Source organism: Mustelus asterias, chromosome 2 (genome assembly GCF_964213995.1).
Source record: "Mustelus asterias chromosome 2, sMusAst1.hap1.1, whole genome shotgun sequence".
Taxonomy (NCBI): Eukaryota; Metazoa; Chordata; class Chondrichthyes; order Carcharhiniformes; family Triakidae; genus Mustelus; species Mustelus asterias.
Window position 1 is genome coordinate 49,241,317 of NC_135802.1, and position 16,885 is coordinate 49,258,201.

At 43.8% G+C, this 16,885-nt stretch overlaps 2 protein-coding genes across 2 annotated transcripts in view; one reads left to right on the forward strand and one right to left on the reverse strand.

The window, feature by feature from the left end:
- Positions 1–1,829: 1,829 nt before the first annotated feature.
- On the forward strand, positions 1,830–4,988 carry c1ql3a (complement component 1, q subcomponent-like 3a). The gene is made up of 2 exons (XM_078234816.1): positions 1,830–2,532; positions 3,524–4,988. The coding sequence occupies exons 1-2, from the start codon at positions 1,948–1,950 to the stop codon at positions 3,701–3,703; spliced, it is 765 nt and encodes a 254-aa protein (XP_078090942.1). The 5' UTR covers positions 1,830–1,947; the 3' UTR covers positions 3,704–4,988.
- A 263-nt stretch (positions 4,989–5,251) lies between these two features.
- pter (phosphotriesterase related) overlaps positions 5,252–16,885 on the reverse strand; it is a 36,303-nt gene continuing 24,669 nt past the window's right edge. The window contains exons 5-6 of the mRNA XM_078234805.1: positions 7,944–8,084; positions 5,252–6,119 (exon numbers count right to left, since the gene is read on the reverse strand). Of these exons, the coding sequence (XP_078090931.1) occupies positions 5,909–6,119; positions 7,944–8,084 (352 nt within the window). The 3' untranslated portion in view covers positions 5,252–5,908. The remainder of the gene's footprint in view (positions 6,120–7,943; positions 8,085–16,885) is intronic.

Here is a 16,885-nt window from a genome sequence, read left to right on the forward strand (position 1 = left end):
CGGGCAACACGATGGCAGCCGCTCTGTCAGAGTTGTTAGCCAGCTGTTTGCCAGTTGTTCAAGGGGAAAAAAACTGGACATTTCCAGTCTATTATTTAATTACTTCAGCCCCCCTGCGTTAAACCGCCGGGCGAAACAAACGGACAGAATGCTATTCCGCATCGTTTTCCCCAACCACTGTTCTAATGAAACTGGTTTTTGTGACTGGTCTCTCCCGGCCCGGAGATGTTAAACTGCGCTGGTCAGAAGGCGGCTCTGGAAGGGTTGGACACTGAATTCTAAGGTGGCGTGTGGTTTGTGTGAAATCAAACATGTGAAGGAAAGCAGTTGTCCTCTGCCGCTGTTGACAATTACAAGGTGTGAAGATCAAAATCCCTGCGTCGTGCTCATATGAGAGAGGCAAAAGGAACAGATATTTTTATATCTTTTCTTATTTACCTGCTGACTTGCAAAAAAAATGAACAAACCTGTTCCACAAAGAATCGTTAAATATCAGATGCTGAACTTTGGTAAAATTCTGCAACTACCACCTCCCCGTATTAAAACTGTAATGAGATACTTCCTCTGTTCATCTGACCTTTCAACAGATTCAACCCTCAGTACATGGAAATAGTGTTGACAACGTGTCCGTTTCGAATGAGGAAGTTGCTCTTAATTGAGGTTTGACACATTTTAGGTGTCGTTTCGCATGTTTCAGGAAATAAACACGCAGTATATTCGCAATTTGACATTAAGAAACCCGCCAAGTATCATTATCAGTGCTGGTCAGCTCAGGGCTGACGAATGTGCAGTAATATCAAACACTTGCCTGTGTCCCTGCTACATGCGGGAACTGGGCAGCTTGCAAGCTCACTCAGTCCAGTGTCTGTAAACAGAGGAACTGACATTTATATCAAGGATGAACGATCGATTTCGCTTTGTTCTCTGGTGTCACGGTATATGACCTGAACAGATCAGGTAAAAAGGAAAAGGGAAGATAGTGCCGGTAAAGTACTCACTCTTGCATGTCGATAATGTTAAATATTCCGGCACAGTGTACGACACTCACTCGACAATGCTACACTAACTCATATGCATCAGCGATTTGGCAGGTATTTATATATATATATATTTATATATACACATAGACACTGCCACTGGCAGGGGTGCTGCTTCTGTCTGTTGCCAATTAGACTTTCAAATGAGCTTTCCCCCCCGTTGGGAGGCTGCAGTTTACCTTCTATTCAGTTCGCGGCTTGGAGAGTGAGTCGACAGGCAGTGTTTTCAGTCTCGCTCTCTTTCGGACTGTGTGTTTACGTGTGTTGTTGAGCTGATTCGGAGCTGTTCCCATCATTATTATTTTGGGAGGGGGAGGAGGGCTGCGAGAGAAGGAAGTTGCAGTGATTGTTTCTGATCAATCTGTGGCAGGGGGTGGGTGTAACAGGTTGCCTTAACGTGTGCGACTTTCTGTGATCCTTGGCGGCTCTCTCTGGATCGAGTGGCGAGCCGGACAAGTCACATTTTTATTGTGTGAGAGAGGGAGTCGATCGCCACTAACTCGATAAGGACAGAGGGAAACCCGTTTTTTTTTTGCTGTGTGCTCTGAGATGATTTGTTCTTCTGCTCACACGTGAATATAGGATCGGGACAGGTGGAAAGTGGCTGGAGGCGTGAGAAGAAGCTCCTTGCGGTCCGTGCCCTCTCTCTTAAATTGCAGGCGGTGTGAGCCAGTGCCCTCACTCGCCAGCTCCAGCCTTGGGCAGCATTCGAACCGCTCTCTCTGCACTGGGAGACAAGTCAAGCCCAAGAGGCCGGGGCTGCACTGCCAAAGTCTCACTCCTTTTTCTCTCTGGTCCCGGTTCGCACACAGCCACCACCATTTCTTCCAAAAGCAGACAGGACGATCGCCCCCCTCTCACCCGGGTGGTCCGCAAGAAGCGACTGATCGCCGCGGCGGTGGGAGTCCTCATGGTACTGCTTCTGGTCATCCTGATCCCGGTGCTGGTCAACTCGGCCGGCACTTCGGCCCACTACGAGATGCTGGGCACCTGCCGGATGGTGTGCGACCCGTACGGCACCAAAGCCACCACGGCGGCGGCGGAGACTGTGCGGGATCACAGCGTGATGCCCTTGCCCACCTTCATCCAAGGACCCAAAGGGGAGCCCGGCAGATCGGGCAAAGCCGGCCCCCGGGGCCCGCCCGGGGAACCGGGACCCCCCGGCTCCATCGGACCGCCGGGTGGCAAGGGGGAGCCGGGGAGACCGGGGCTACCCGGCTTACCGGGACCTCCCGGGCCGAACGCCGGAGCCATCAGCGCCGCCACCTACAGCACGGTGCCCAAGATCGCTTTCTACGCCGGCCTCAAGCGGCCACACGAAGGCTACGAGATGCTCAAGTTCGACGACGTGGTCACCAACTTAGGCAACCACTACGACCCCACCACGGGCAAGTTCACCTGCTCCATCCCCGGCATCTACTTCTTCACCTACCATGTGCTGATGAGAGGAGGGGACGGTACCAGTATGTGGGCAGACCTGTGTAAGAACGGCCAGGTAAGCCACCCGCTCCCAATAAAGTTCCCCAAAGTGCGGCCAAACTCCCCATCATTGCCTATTCCTGAAAGGGTCCCTTGCACCATCATTGTCTATTCCCGCTTTGCTCTTATACAACCCAATGGAACAGTAAGAAGTCTCACAACACTAGGTTAAAGTCTAACAGGACCTTCCAACAGGTGTTGTGAGACTTCTTACTGTGCCCACTCCAGTCCAACACCGGCATTTCCACATCATGGCAAGGTAGGTGTGTGCAGATAAGCCAGGACCAGGGAATTCCCAATTCGTTGATGAATTTGCCGCACTTCCCGATGAATGAAGCTGATGATTCCCCGCCTTGACTTCCCCGTTGGACCAGGGCTCCCAGGAAAGGTTTAGCCTCCAAGCTGTGTTCAGCTGTGCCTATAACATTATTTTTTCAGAACCAAGCGATTGACAGGATGGTGAAATCTATCACTGGTGTTAGTCAGAGAGGAATGCAAGTCAATTCTGTTGGAGTGGGCGAGTAAAAACGGTTGTTTTGAGATTAAAATGGGAGAAGGGGGAAGGTGAGGAGGAACGACTTCTCGCAGGGGGTGGTGAATTTGTGGAACTTGCTGCCCCAATGCGCGCTGGAATCTGATTCATCAAATGGTTTCAGGAAGGAGATATATTTCTGATTGAAAAAAAGGGTTAAAGGGATACGGGGAACAGGTGGGGAGGCGGGATTGGGGCCAAGGAGAGATCAGCCATGATCTGATTGAGGCTCGAAGGGCTGAATTTGACTACTTCTGCTCCTAATTCCTATGTTCCTATATATGGGTGGATCTTATTAATCCCACTAACCAAGTGGCACGGGGCGTGCAGGTAGGCATAAATAAACAGACATCCAACTAGGACAGGCTAAACAAGGCAGATCTCGGTTCAAATGGATCAGATTAAAGGATGCGAGAGAGGGAAAGGGCTCCGTTTGATAATAGCTGTTAATGTTGGTCTTGTACTTTTTGTGCAGGTTCGAGCCAGTGCAATCGCCCAGGACGCCGACCAGAACTACGACTATGCCAGTAACAGCGTGGTACTGCACTTGGATGCTGGGGATGAAGTCTATATTAAACTGGATGGTGGAAAGGCTCACGGCGGCAACAACAACAAGTACAGCACCTTCTCTGGATTTATAGTCTACGCCGACTGAGGGAAGAGTGAGCAAATAAAGAAACAACCAAATCAAATCACCTCCTGTGTGAAGGACTGAGGGTGCGATTCCCGCGGCCTGACAACAAGATCACTGCAGAAACCAAATGGACGGTCGCCAGATGTGCTCCGTACTTCTGGATACAACCAGCCGTTGTTTTCTTTTCCTTTTTTTCTTAAAAAAATGCTATTTGAAACATGTCCGCACACTTCGAAAAGACCATGTCCATGTAAACTGGCTCAGTTTGGGTTAGTCCATCCAAAGCAATTTCTCAGTGTTAGCCTTGTGTTTGTGAGAGGAATTCTGTCCAGTACTGAGCACAGTGGTCAGTTTATAAAACCTCAAGATCGTGCGTCGGGGGGGATTAAAAAAAAACCCAAAAGATTCCCGAGTGTTCCTCATTCTCTGATGCTTTGACATGTTGAACTCACCGCTTTTTCCATGCAGCGCCCATTCGGTTGTCGTGACTAGCCCTTCCTCTGCTTGGAATTCCACATTGCCCCGCTGTGGTGAGCGACGATTTTCTAACAACTATCCTAGTTGCATTGTTAAATGAGTATGCTGCTGTTTTTAAATAAGGTCAGTGTTTGCCTTCTGTTAGAGTCATTCATTTAACAATCACAAATTAATATAAAGGATAACGTGCGTGCAATATAGATACTGTGCAGCTTTCTAATCGCTGTGGCATGAATTTCAAGTTCGATATATCTATGTATATGCAATAAGATGCCATAGATTTTTAAAATAAATCTTTTGATCATATAAGTGTTAAAGTATTCAATATTTTTGTGCAATACCTATGAATCACAATGGCATTAGCTTATTTACAATTGATTCGGTTGCTCAGATTTTGACTTGCCACTTAACTATAAAAGGTCATATTACAATGTATGGTTCAAACCATTCAATCTTGCAGGATCCTATGATTTAAGAAGATATATTCTAACTGTCTGCTGAGTAATTTCTTCACACACAACTGATGATCTAGTGTCCATGTGATGTCAGGACAGTGTTAAAAAGTGCTTCCAACTTTAGGTCTCAATATTAAATTCAGTAAATAAAATATTTTGCACTTAATTACCTCGACAACTAACTAACCCCCCTCCCTTCCCTCCCCACCCAAATTTAGCCTGAGGATAGACTCGAGTTTGGTCTAAAAGCGGGCATTTGCTTTCTCCCCAATTTAGATTTTAATTTTTCGCGACTTATTACAATCATTTCAGTTACTGTTTTGGGGCCCAGATTACTGTAATACAATGTTGCTGTTCATTAAAAACCAGAATAAAACACCATCAAACGTCTGGTCTGATTTATTTTAAAATTCGCGCGTTATCTTTGATTTGACGGGAAAGTGGCTTTGCTCCAATATGTAAACTCCAGATGGGAAGAGGGAAATAGCATCTTATACTGGGGGGGGGGGGGGGGGGGGGTAGGTTAAGTGCAGAAAAATCTCCTTGCACAATTTTCAAAGTAGTAACATAATCTTAAACAACACTTCCGTGTCCTCGCCCCTTTCCCAGTGAAGGCTTTAACACAGCCAGGCGGATCTTCATTGCAAATGCATTGTTTATTAGGATTCGGTTGCTCTTCGCGCCGTTCACATGGTGTTAATATTTAAATATGAAAGTTATCGATTGGAAACAAAAGACTCCATCACACAATAGACATACATTATTGAACACCAGTCAGGTTCTCGGGACGACCCTTTGCAGTCAACCAATAACGTTGGAGTACAGCTCTTACTGTTATGTAGACAGAAATCTTACACACACTCACATCCTTCACACATGATTGACACCTGCCTGATCCACAGCAGCAATCTTAAGACTGGACCACAAATCGCGAAATTATCGCCCGGGTTAAATTAGCCCCAAGTGGGTTGCTTAATTGCTTTAAGTTCCTTCCTATCGCAGTAAATGTTACAACAGATCGTACGATCCGAGTCATTAACTTTGCTCGGCGTTTCCTTATCTGCAACTCAACAGTAAAGAGACATGGCCAAACAAGCACTCATCACATGGATGTTACAACTTAATCGCTTCCCCGCCACCCACCCCGATCCAATACAGGTTAAGATTCATCTTCTTTGTGCGTTATGAATAACAATTTTTATAGAGAATCAACTCTAAATCAGTCTATTGGAAAACATAATGTTTCAAATCAACTGCAAAGTACTTTCAAAGAATCGGATTAGTGGTCACTTAATTATTTGAACGTTAACCAGCGTTTCGGATTCTCCACTAAAATCTTGTCGATAGCAGACTGCGAGAAGCCTCGCTGCTTCATCTGCGGGACGATGTTGGTGAGGATGTGGGAATAGCCGTGCCCTCCGTACTTGGTTAACCTGTTCTTCGTGTGAATGTCGTGGGCCATCAGCACATTGTCTCCATAGCCCTCTTCAACCAGCGAACGGATGCTGAAAAATACAAATCCATCCCTGGTCAATGCAAGCCAGAGCATTTGTCAGTATTCAAACTGCAGTCCAACTGGCACATTCTTTCTGGAACTGGTCAGGCACAGTCACTTTCCTCAAGCAAAACTTATACAGCGCAGGAACTCCGAAACACTTTGCATGTTTCGAGTGTATTGCCTTTAATATATGCAGCGTCCTAAAGCACTTCACAGGAACATTATCAAACAACATTTGGCCACGTAGGGCTAAATGAGAGCAGACATTTAGAAAGTTGGTCAAACAGTTAGACTTGAATAGGTCTCCCAAAAGGAAGTAGAGAGAGAGGTCTAGAGAAGAAATTCTGGAGTTTCGGGCCTGGGCAGCTGGAGGCATCACCACCACCGGTTAAAATCGAGGATGCATAAACGGGCGGAATTACATAGGGTGGATAATCCTGTACGGTTTGAGATTATTTTGATTTGATGTATTATTGTCGTATGCATTGGTTTACAGTGAAAAGTATTGTTTCTTGCGCGCTATACAGGCATAGAGAAAGAAAGGAGAGTGCGCAGAATGTAACGTTACAGTCATAGCTGGGGTGTAGAGAAGGATCAACTTAATGCGAAGTATAGAAAATAAGGGTGGGAATTTTCAAATTAAAATATGGCTGGAGCCTGGAGTCAATATTGGGTGAATGAGACCGGTTGCCAATTAGGATAGGTTGCTGCCAGAGTTTTGGATACGATTAAATCGATTGCAGGTAGTCAGTCTGGAGCGCATGTCTAGCTAGCACTGATAGCAAGAGCGGAATCAGGATTTCAGCAGCGGATAAACTGAGGTTGGCGGACTCTTCCAAGTAGCTCCATTGCCTAGACTTCTAAAGTTGCTTTACTTCGTTCTCCAGTCCCTTGTAGCAAAACAAGAAACATCCGAAAGATTTACCTCTTGCTGGATTAGGAGATTTGCGCGGTGGTGCTAAATTAATCGAGTATCATTAAAATAATAACATTTTAGAACACCGTTTTTGGTAAAAAGAGACTTATTTTGGGGATAGTGCAATAAGTACAGAAATATCGCAGAAGTCTGTTTAATATATTCAGATAAATTTTCCTTTCAATGGTATCATGTTGCAGTAAAGATAAGTAGCAATGATGGAATGAATGCTAAATGTCATCCACCCTAATGTAGATCAGTTTCACAGGTATTGTTTGACGTAGGAGTTACTTTTCCATGCGAGTTTACTCATTACAACTTTTGCTTATAGTGTGGGTGTTCTCTCAGTGACGGCTTCACAATAAAGGAAAAGTGAATGCATTTGTTTTAGACGTGACACCTTCTTCCATTCCACACGCTGGCATGTGGCGAGTGTTGAATTGAACCTTGTTCCCTACATCAAAATATAGCTGATTTACCGAAACACCCGGCCTGTCCTGGAGATTTCGAGTTTGTTTTGCAGCAAATAGTCAGTGTGTCATCCAATGTTTTCTACATGTCAGTATTTCGCAGCAGGAACTTGCTCCAATGTCGTGTCAGCCACAGTTGAGAATTGGCGCCGTTAAATCCCATTATTCAAGTGTCAGAACACAAAATAAGGAATGGCAGTTTACTTTGTAGAGAAGACTCGGCAACAGAAATGAATTGACAGGCAGTTAATAAACTTACATGCATGTATAAATGCATTAAAACATCGACCTTCTTTAAAAGATTCAAGAGCTCATTAATCCCTCGCTGTCGAGTTAGGAAAAAGTTATTAAAAAATCAAATAAACCTTTAGAATTTTATATCGTTATATATTTAACTCACTAAAGTAAAGTTTATTTCTTTAACATGTTCTGAACATTTACCTACCGATGGATCCGTTCAATGTCACAGGGCATATCCACGCTGGGGCAAAATGTATAACTCAGCATTTCAGTGCCGAACAAATCATACTCCAGATAACTTCCCAGTTTGGCAAATTCCAGCAGCTTATCCTGCTCAAGTATAGTCCTGATTACAAAAGAAAACACGAGTTACATATGACAAAAATCAGGTCCAAACCAGCGATTCGACAGTGAAATGTAATGGTCAAAAAGTCTAACATTCGTTTGTACACACTCTCTCTGCCACTTACTGAAGAGCGTGTTTCAAAAGGAACGGGGGCTCTAATTTAACACCGCATCAACCCGTATTAGAAAGGTTAAACTGCATAATCCCAGCGCCACCATCATCCCCCTGAACACTGCAATCTGCCCGTCTTTCCTAACAACCGACGGATTTGCGCTCAGCGGACTCGTCATTAAGGTTGTCCGGGTGGAGTCCACCACAGGGAATCGAAACGATTTCCCTCTATCTTTAATCTAAACAGAGTTGAAAACGGTTCCCGGTAGCAACACGTACACACTCACACCTGTGCAGTGCTGCTATAATATGTTTTATTTCTAAATCTGCAGAGGAATTTAAAACTTCCATGGACGCACAGTTTGCTTTCTTACAACATAGCGGGCAGGTTTTACATTGGCGTTGACCGGAAGCCTATTTAATCAGAATTTTCATGGAACGATGATGAAGAGGTGAATCTAATGGACATGGTAGGTTAGAGGAGACAGATGTGAACAGCTTCTCAGCAAGGACTGGAATGTGACACGGTGATGACCGACTTCAGGAACCGGTTCCCCAGCAATGGCTCGATCCCCGTGACCCTCTGTCAGTGATCAGGAAGCGCCTTTCTACTTCAAGTAATTTGTTATTAAAGATGAATCGAACTACCAGCCTCTCCTTACTATCCCAACTAGGACGGATTGGTTTCAGTAAGACCCAATTTAACGCGCCTGCATGCTATTCTTTTAAAGATCAATAGCCCTAAACAAATTGAAATAAAGTGGCTGGGACCCGCCAAATGGAATAGCGACCCACACAATACCAGGTCTAAATTTGGCATGAATAATAACCAAAATAACAGCCGAACTGTTATTTGCCCTGTAATGTGGTCCATTATAACAATACAAGTTATCACAGCCAGTGGTTCCCAGCCATCAGAGTCTGTATTTGGCCAGTGATGTGAAATCACTGATTTTTTGCCATGCTCAAAAAAAAGGTCTCTTGCTTCTAGATTCACTGTTCCAAAACCCTATCAACCTTAAACATGAGAAAATGATCGTGCAGATGACATGACAAAATTAGGGACGAGGAAACAATGATGAACCGTCATCCACCCAGAAGCAACTTGTCCACCTTTTTTGAAACATTTCCAAATGCCTCAGAATGCATCCAGGATTTTTGCCTTCACCGCCCTCCTGGTCAGTTTGATTACTCCGTCTTAAAGTTGCCGTTTACCCGTGTAGAGCCCTTGCTCCAGTACTACCGCACTTTAGTTTAAAGTAGCATTTCAGATTAACATTTTACCATGACATTTACCATTTTGTAAACCTTCTTACAATCACCATGGATGCCTTCTTCTAAAAGTTTTAAAGCAGCCTTTTCCTCATACTCTAGGACCAGGGACTGAATCCACGAGCAAACTATCCCATTATCCTGGACTATCGCGCAGGGTGAAATATCATAGTATATTTATTTGTCAATAACCAATAATAAGCTGGAAAATCAAAGTCTCCCCCCACCGAATAACATTAACGCCAGGAATCTATCTCATGGCTCATCTGTGCACTACCTCATTGCTTCAGTATTTGTGTCTCAACACAATGCAAGATGCACTCTGAACAAAACACCCTTCGATCGTTACTTCTTCTGTCTTGTTTTACTCTTTCGGCTGTGTAGTGAATGCTCCAGTTGTTTTACTGATTGCAGATGTGTACAGTTAAGGTATAGACGGCGAGACAATTATGACTTACAGGTTCCTGTTCACTTCATCTTTCGCACTTTCAACACTATTCATGCACTATGCGTGATGCTCGTTTCCCCGTTTGTTGTGTAGTCCTTTGTCTGCATTATATTCCATCTGCAATCCTTATGCCCAGTAGTTAGGGGGTAGCACGATGGCACAGTGGTTAGTACTGCTGCCTCACAGCACCAGGGACCTGGGTTCAATTCCCGGCTTGGGTCACTGATTGTGCGGAGTCTGCACGTTCTCCCTGCGTCTCCGTGGGTTTCCTCCGGTTGTACCAGTTTCCTCCCACAGTCTGAAAGACGTGCTGGTTAGGTGCATTGGCCATGCTAACTTCTCCCTCAGTGTACCCAAACAGGTGCCAGAGGGTGGCGACTGGGGAATTTTCACAGTAACTTCACTGCAGTATTAATGTAAGCCTACTTGTGACACTAATAAATAAACTTGAAAACTCTCACTGTGCCCAGCTCAGTCTGAATTCAGGGCAAATCCGGGTGGATAGATAAGGAACTGTGGTTAGAGGAGTTGCCTGATGGTGGGGAGGGTAAGTGGGAGGGTGGAGGTGGTGTCCTAGAGTTCGTGCTATACTGCTACAGTTTCTCATTTAAATAAATGACCCGAGGGGTCAGAAACATAATACAAAGTGATCAAATTTACTGATGATATAAAACTGGGTGGATCAGAGGAATCACATGAAGCAGCTCGTATATCACAAAAATGCATTGCCAAAGTCCTTTATGAAAGGATGTATAAGTTAGAATCATTGAATCCTACAGTGCACAAGAGACCCTTTGGCCCATCGAGTCTGCACTGACAGACGAGAAACACCTGACCTCCCACCTAATCCCATTCACCAGTAATTGGCCCATAGCCTTGAATGTTATGATGTGCCAAGTGCTCATCCAGGGACTTTTTAAAAGGTTGTAAGGCAACTCGCCTCCAGCACCATCCCAGGTAGCGCATTCCAGACCATCACCACCTTCTGGGTAAAGAAAGGTTTTCCTCACATCCTCCCTAAACCTCCTGTCCCTCACCTTGAATCTATGTCCCCTCATGTTGATAATACATATTTCCTAGACTAGTGTTTCCTAGATTAAAGATACTCAGGCATCAGGAGTACTATTATTACTCATCTTAATTCAAGACTGAAAATACAACATTAAATAAAAATGTTAACACTTCTCAGCTTCACCCCTCCCATTTGCATGCTAATTTAAACTATTTTAAACCACTTATTCCCTGAAATAAAGCTAAATTACCTTGTGCTAAAGAGTGTTCATTTTAAACAAGAATATAACTCCAAACGGCAAATGTTCTGATCAATTGAGTGTGAAGCATGAGCAGGTTAGAACATCCATGCAGAATTTTCGCATCGCACACCCCAGTGCCGCTGAACTACAGGACACAATAGCTCTCCACATACAGATGAAACAGCCTTTGCTGTGCTGCGGAGAAGCTAAAAATCAATGCAGAAGACCTACTGCATTACAATACTGACAGGGCTATCAATCTTGTACAAAATGATAACTGGAAGAGCAGGGCAATAGTAACTTATTCATCCATTCTCTCCCCCGCACCCCTCACACACACCACCAGATATTAGTGGTGTTGCCCATGCCTCATTCCCTGAAAGGTTCAAGTGCAGGTAATCATCAACCAATGCTTGGTACACCAGAGTTGTTGAGATTAAGAGAGTGGCAGCCAGGAGATCTTTAGCTTACTGGTTAGCAGCCTAGAATAAATACATTTTATGGTCAGAAACCGAGGTTAATTATTGAGAGACATTTTCACCCTTTTTGGCATCAAATTAATAAACTAAGTCAAAGAGCAAACTGTCCCATTATCCTTGACTCTCACAAGGCTAAAATGTCATAGTACATTTATTTAATGTTAATAGCGGATAGCAAGTGGAAAATCGAAGTCCCCACCGCAGAACAACATTTTAAAATAGTGCATTAGTTAAATTTTTCTCAATTGGAGTGAGGCCACCCATTACTCAATATTAAATTTACAATTTACTAATTTAATTAATAATTTAAATTAAATGAATGTTTTCTTTTGAACAGGTTAGAAATTGATATGGTCCTTATAATAACACAATACCCTGATTGTGCGTCACAGATGAGCAAGGTGACATATTGCGGGTTTCATTACATGAGGCCCTTTACTTTGGGGTGGGGGTGGGTATTGCTGGATGGGTGGTGGATGTGGTTGGAAGAGGCAGAGAGCAGAAACATTACAATAGGAAAATCTCCAGAGATCTTTTGAGTCCTACCTTTCCTGCATCTCATACTGCAAAGGCCTAGGAATAAGTCCTTTGTCTGTAGTCTAGGGAAAGATAAGACTTAACAGGGATGTAAAAAAATAACTAAGTCACCCTACATCAGCACACAGACTCTTTTTAAAGAAAAATAGGTGAAACGCAGAGCTATAAAGACAACAGCAACCACTGAAAAGCTGAAATAAAATGGAACATTCTGGAAATGCACAGCAGGTCCTGTGGATCAGAAAGGGAAATAATGGGTTAATATTTTAGATAGGGCAGCATGGTGGCACAGCGGTTAGCATTACTGCCTCACAGCACCAGTGACCCAGGTTCGATTCCGGTCTTGGTGATTGTGTGGAGTTTGCATGTTCTCCCTGTGTCTGCATAGGTTTCCTCCGAATGTTCCGGTTTCCTTCTGCAGTCCAAAGATGTGCAGGTTAGATTGATTAGCCATGCTAAATTGCCCCTTGGTATCAGGGGGATTAGCAGGGTAAATAGGATGGGGCCTGGGTGGGATTGTTGTCAGTCTAGGCTTGATGGGCTGAATGACCTCCTTCTGCACTGCAGGAATTCTATGATATTCTATGATTCAGATGATTTTGCAAAACTGGAACGTTGATAAATCACTTTAAGCAATGGAATAACAACCACAGGAGTGCTGAAAAAGAGGTAACTGCAGAGTTGAGCTTTCTAACTACTATCATTGTTGTTAGAATGTGGGGATCACTGGCAAGGTCAGTATTTATTGCTCAGTTCTAATTGCCCTTGAGAAGGTGATGGCACACGGCAGTCTTTGTGGTGTAGGTACATCCACAATGCCACTAGGGGAGGAGCTTCAGCCACAGTGAAGGAGCAGTGATAGACTGCAGTGGTTCAAGTCTATCTGGTGTAGGCAACCTACAATGTTGTTAGGAAGGGAGCTCCAGGATTTTGACCCAGTGACAGTGGTGGAACACTGATATACAGTAAGTCCTTATTTAATGCTGCCCCGTTTACTGTTGTTTCGCTTTAATGTCAGTCAGTTAATGGGGCTTGTATCTTATTGAGCATCACAAGATTCATTTCAACATCATTTCCTGCAGGACATCATTAGCACCATTTTGGAGCGGCCTCTCCCAGCTCCCTGCGTTTCAGCCTTTCCCACTCCACGGGTTGTGGCCTCTCCCCTCTCCAACCTCCGATTTGTGGCCTCTTCCCCCTATCCCACCCACCCTCTGGCTGAACTTCCAACTCCCTGACTCATACTCTCCTCGTTTCCTTCTCCTGGACCAACTGTTCTGGTTGAAGATCCAGATCTGATCCAAAGTTGGAGCTTCAATATTGTTGGTGTGCGAGTCCCAATGGTACAGAGTGCCAAGCTGGAACTGCTACAGTCCATGGTTGTTTTTGAATGCTTCTGCCTGGATGTTCTTCTCCCAAGCCCTTGTTGGTAGGAGCATTTACAAAACAAACATGGATTGTAGCAGCCCCAGCTTGGCACGGGTACACCTCTGCGAGTACACCTTAGGTACACTGCGAGTATACCTCAGGTACACTGAGGAAGAATTTACTATGACCAATGCACCTAACAAGCACGTCTTTCAGACTGTGGGAGGAAACCTGAGTACCCAGAGGAAACATGCAGACTCCACACAGACAGCGTCCCAAGCCGGGAATCAAACCCAGGTCTCTGGCACTGTGAGGCAGCACTGCTAACCACTGTGCCGCCCTATGGCACTTACAGCTAAAGGAATAGAGTATAAAAGTAAGTAAGCGCTGCTGCAACTATACAAAGAAGTGGTAAGGCTTCACCTGGAGTACTGTGTATAGATTTCATCCTCTTATTTGAGGAAGGATGTAGTGGCATTAGAAGCAGTTCAGAGGAGGTTCACTAAATTCTAAAATGAGGGGTTTGTCTTATGAAGAGAGATTGAGCAGTGTAGGCCTATACTCTCTGGAATTTAGAAGAATGAGAGGAGATGTAATTAAGGTGCATTAGATGATAAAAGGTATTGACAAAGTCGACGTTGAGTGGATGTTTCCTCTTGTGGGGCAATCTAGAACAAGAGGTCATAGTTTTAGAATAAGGGTCGTAAATCTGTGGGATTCATTACCCCACAGTGTGGTGGATGCTGGGACATTATGTAAATTTGCGAAGTGAGATCTTTAATTAGTCATGGGTTGAAGGGTTATGGAGAATGGGCTGGAAAGTGGAGGTGAGGTTGAGACAAGATCAGCCATGATTGTACTAAATAGTGGAGCAGGCTCGAATTCTATGCCTATTCCTGGTCTTAGTTCTTATGTTCTCATAATCATAGAATCTCAGAATGACTGCAGCGCACAAGGAGGCCTTTTCTGTATGCAGGGGTGAAAGAACATCACTAAATGCTACCTGGTTCTCAATGAATTAAAAATATATATTTGTGAATGGTTTAAACAGAATACTGTCTTAACATATTGTGAAGTTATAGGTAACTGCAAGGAACTGTACTTCATTACCCCAGTATCTCAGTCCAGCAAGTCATTCCATTTAGTAGATTCACCTAACTCTCACTCACTGTGCGTAATGTTAATATAAATGTTTATATTTCCTACATTACAACACTGGCTACATTTCAAAGTTATTTAATTGGATTGAAAGTGCTTTGGGACATCCTGGGGCTGAGAAAGGCACTGTATAATATGCGAGTCTTGTTCTATGTTAGGATTTACCTAATTTAACATTTAAATTGCAATTTTCTGCATGAGTATGTTATTACTTACTTCAGCAACTGTGACATTTCATGTTTAGCGGGACTCGACCTTTATTTTTTTTTCCATATTAAGCATGATTCCATAATCTCAATTAACAACAGTTCCAGAATGACAACAATGGCAATTACCTTGCCTAGGTCGGGAGGTTAGCATTCCTTTTAGTAATGAATGCTTCAACATGAACATGAAAATATTTGTATTATTTTTCAGCACGTTTACATGTCACCACTGTGACTGTAATAACTAGGGAAGAACAGCCATGCAAAAGTAAATATATAAAAAAATCTATACACAACTTCATAGATGTGTACACATACATACATGTACACATATACAAGACAAACATCTGAATCCAGACATTGTAGAATTGGATACAAGGCCATCAACTTGTACTTTTGCTATGATTTACCTCCTGGGATAATTACGAACACCGATGTACAATCATGCAGAAAATTGCAATTTAAATGTTAAATCAGGTAAATCCAAACACAGGAGGACCAAGGGCTGCATTTTTAAAACAGGTTCGGATCTGGATCTGAAGTGAGCGAGCCTGCAATTTGACACTCCTGGCCTCTGTAAAAGTTCACTGCCACAATCCCGACCCATTTTGAAAGAGTCTGGCGCAGGTTGGATCATTCGCCAGTGGGCAAGCAGTAGATTGCCAACTTAGGTTAATTAGATTTAAATTAATGAGCCTGTTAGGCCCTGTTCCTGCTCCAACTGGGATTTCCGTACGGCAGTGGTGACCTGGACCATGTCTGCCGTCCAACTCTTGATCAGAAATTCAGCCCCAAGACACGCATTTAGAATCAGAGTCATTACAGCACAAAACAAAGTAATTCAGCCCATCGGGTCCATGCCAGCTCTCTGGAGCAATTCAGTCAGCCCCATTCTCCTAACCTATAGTAGCTCAGCAAGTTTCTTTCCTTCAAGTGCCCATCCAATTTTTGTTTGAAATCATTGAAGATCTCCACTTCTAGTACACTAGTAGGGAGAGAGTTCCAGATCATTACCAGTCACTGTGTAAAGTAAATTCTTCCTCACACCCCCGGTATCTCTTGCCGAAAACTTTAAGTCCATCTCCCCTAGTCATGTACGGTCAGCTAGTGACAACAGCTTTTCTTTGTGGTCTACATTACCTAAACCGGTCATAACCTTGACACCTCTACCAAATCTCCCCTCACGCTCCTCCACTCCGAGGAATACAACCCCAATTTCTCCAACAAAACAGAAATTCCTCTCGCTCCCTCCCCTTGTTGCTAAATTCCCTATTCCATCGAGCTATTCTGGTAAATCTGCTCTGCACCCTATCAACGACCTTTACATCCTTCCTAAAATATGGTGACCAGGACCGTACAACTACTTAAGTTGTGGTCTAACCAGAGTTTTTTTAACGTTCATCGTCACTTTCCTGCTTTTCTACTCAATACTTTGATTCATGAAATTCAAGTTCCCATATGCTTCCTAACTGTGCTCTCAATATGCCCCCTGCCTTCAAAGGCCAATGCACATAACCACACCCCCCCACCCCAAGGTCCTTTTGTCCCAGCACACTTTTTAGAATTGTGCCATTAAGCATATATTGCCTCCTAAATGCATTGCCTCACACTGCTCCGTACAAAATTCCATTTGCCACTTACACATCCATTCTGTTAGCTTATGTCCTGTTGCAGTCAATTGGTATTATTCTCACTGTTTCCTTTACCTCCAAGTTTGGCATCATTGGCAAATTTTACTTGGTATTCCAATATCCAAGTTATTTATATATATATCAAAAAAACAGTGGTCCTGACACCGTCCATGGGGAACACCACTGTCTACCATCCACCACCCTGAAAAAAACATTATTCATCAGAACTCACAGTTCTTGTCTTTTTTTTAAAAAAAAGATTTGTTTTATCCTAGCTGGTACTGATCTTCCATTCAAATGAGGCTCAATTTTATTAACTTGCCTGAAAATTTATGTGG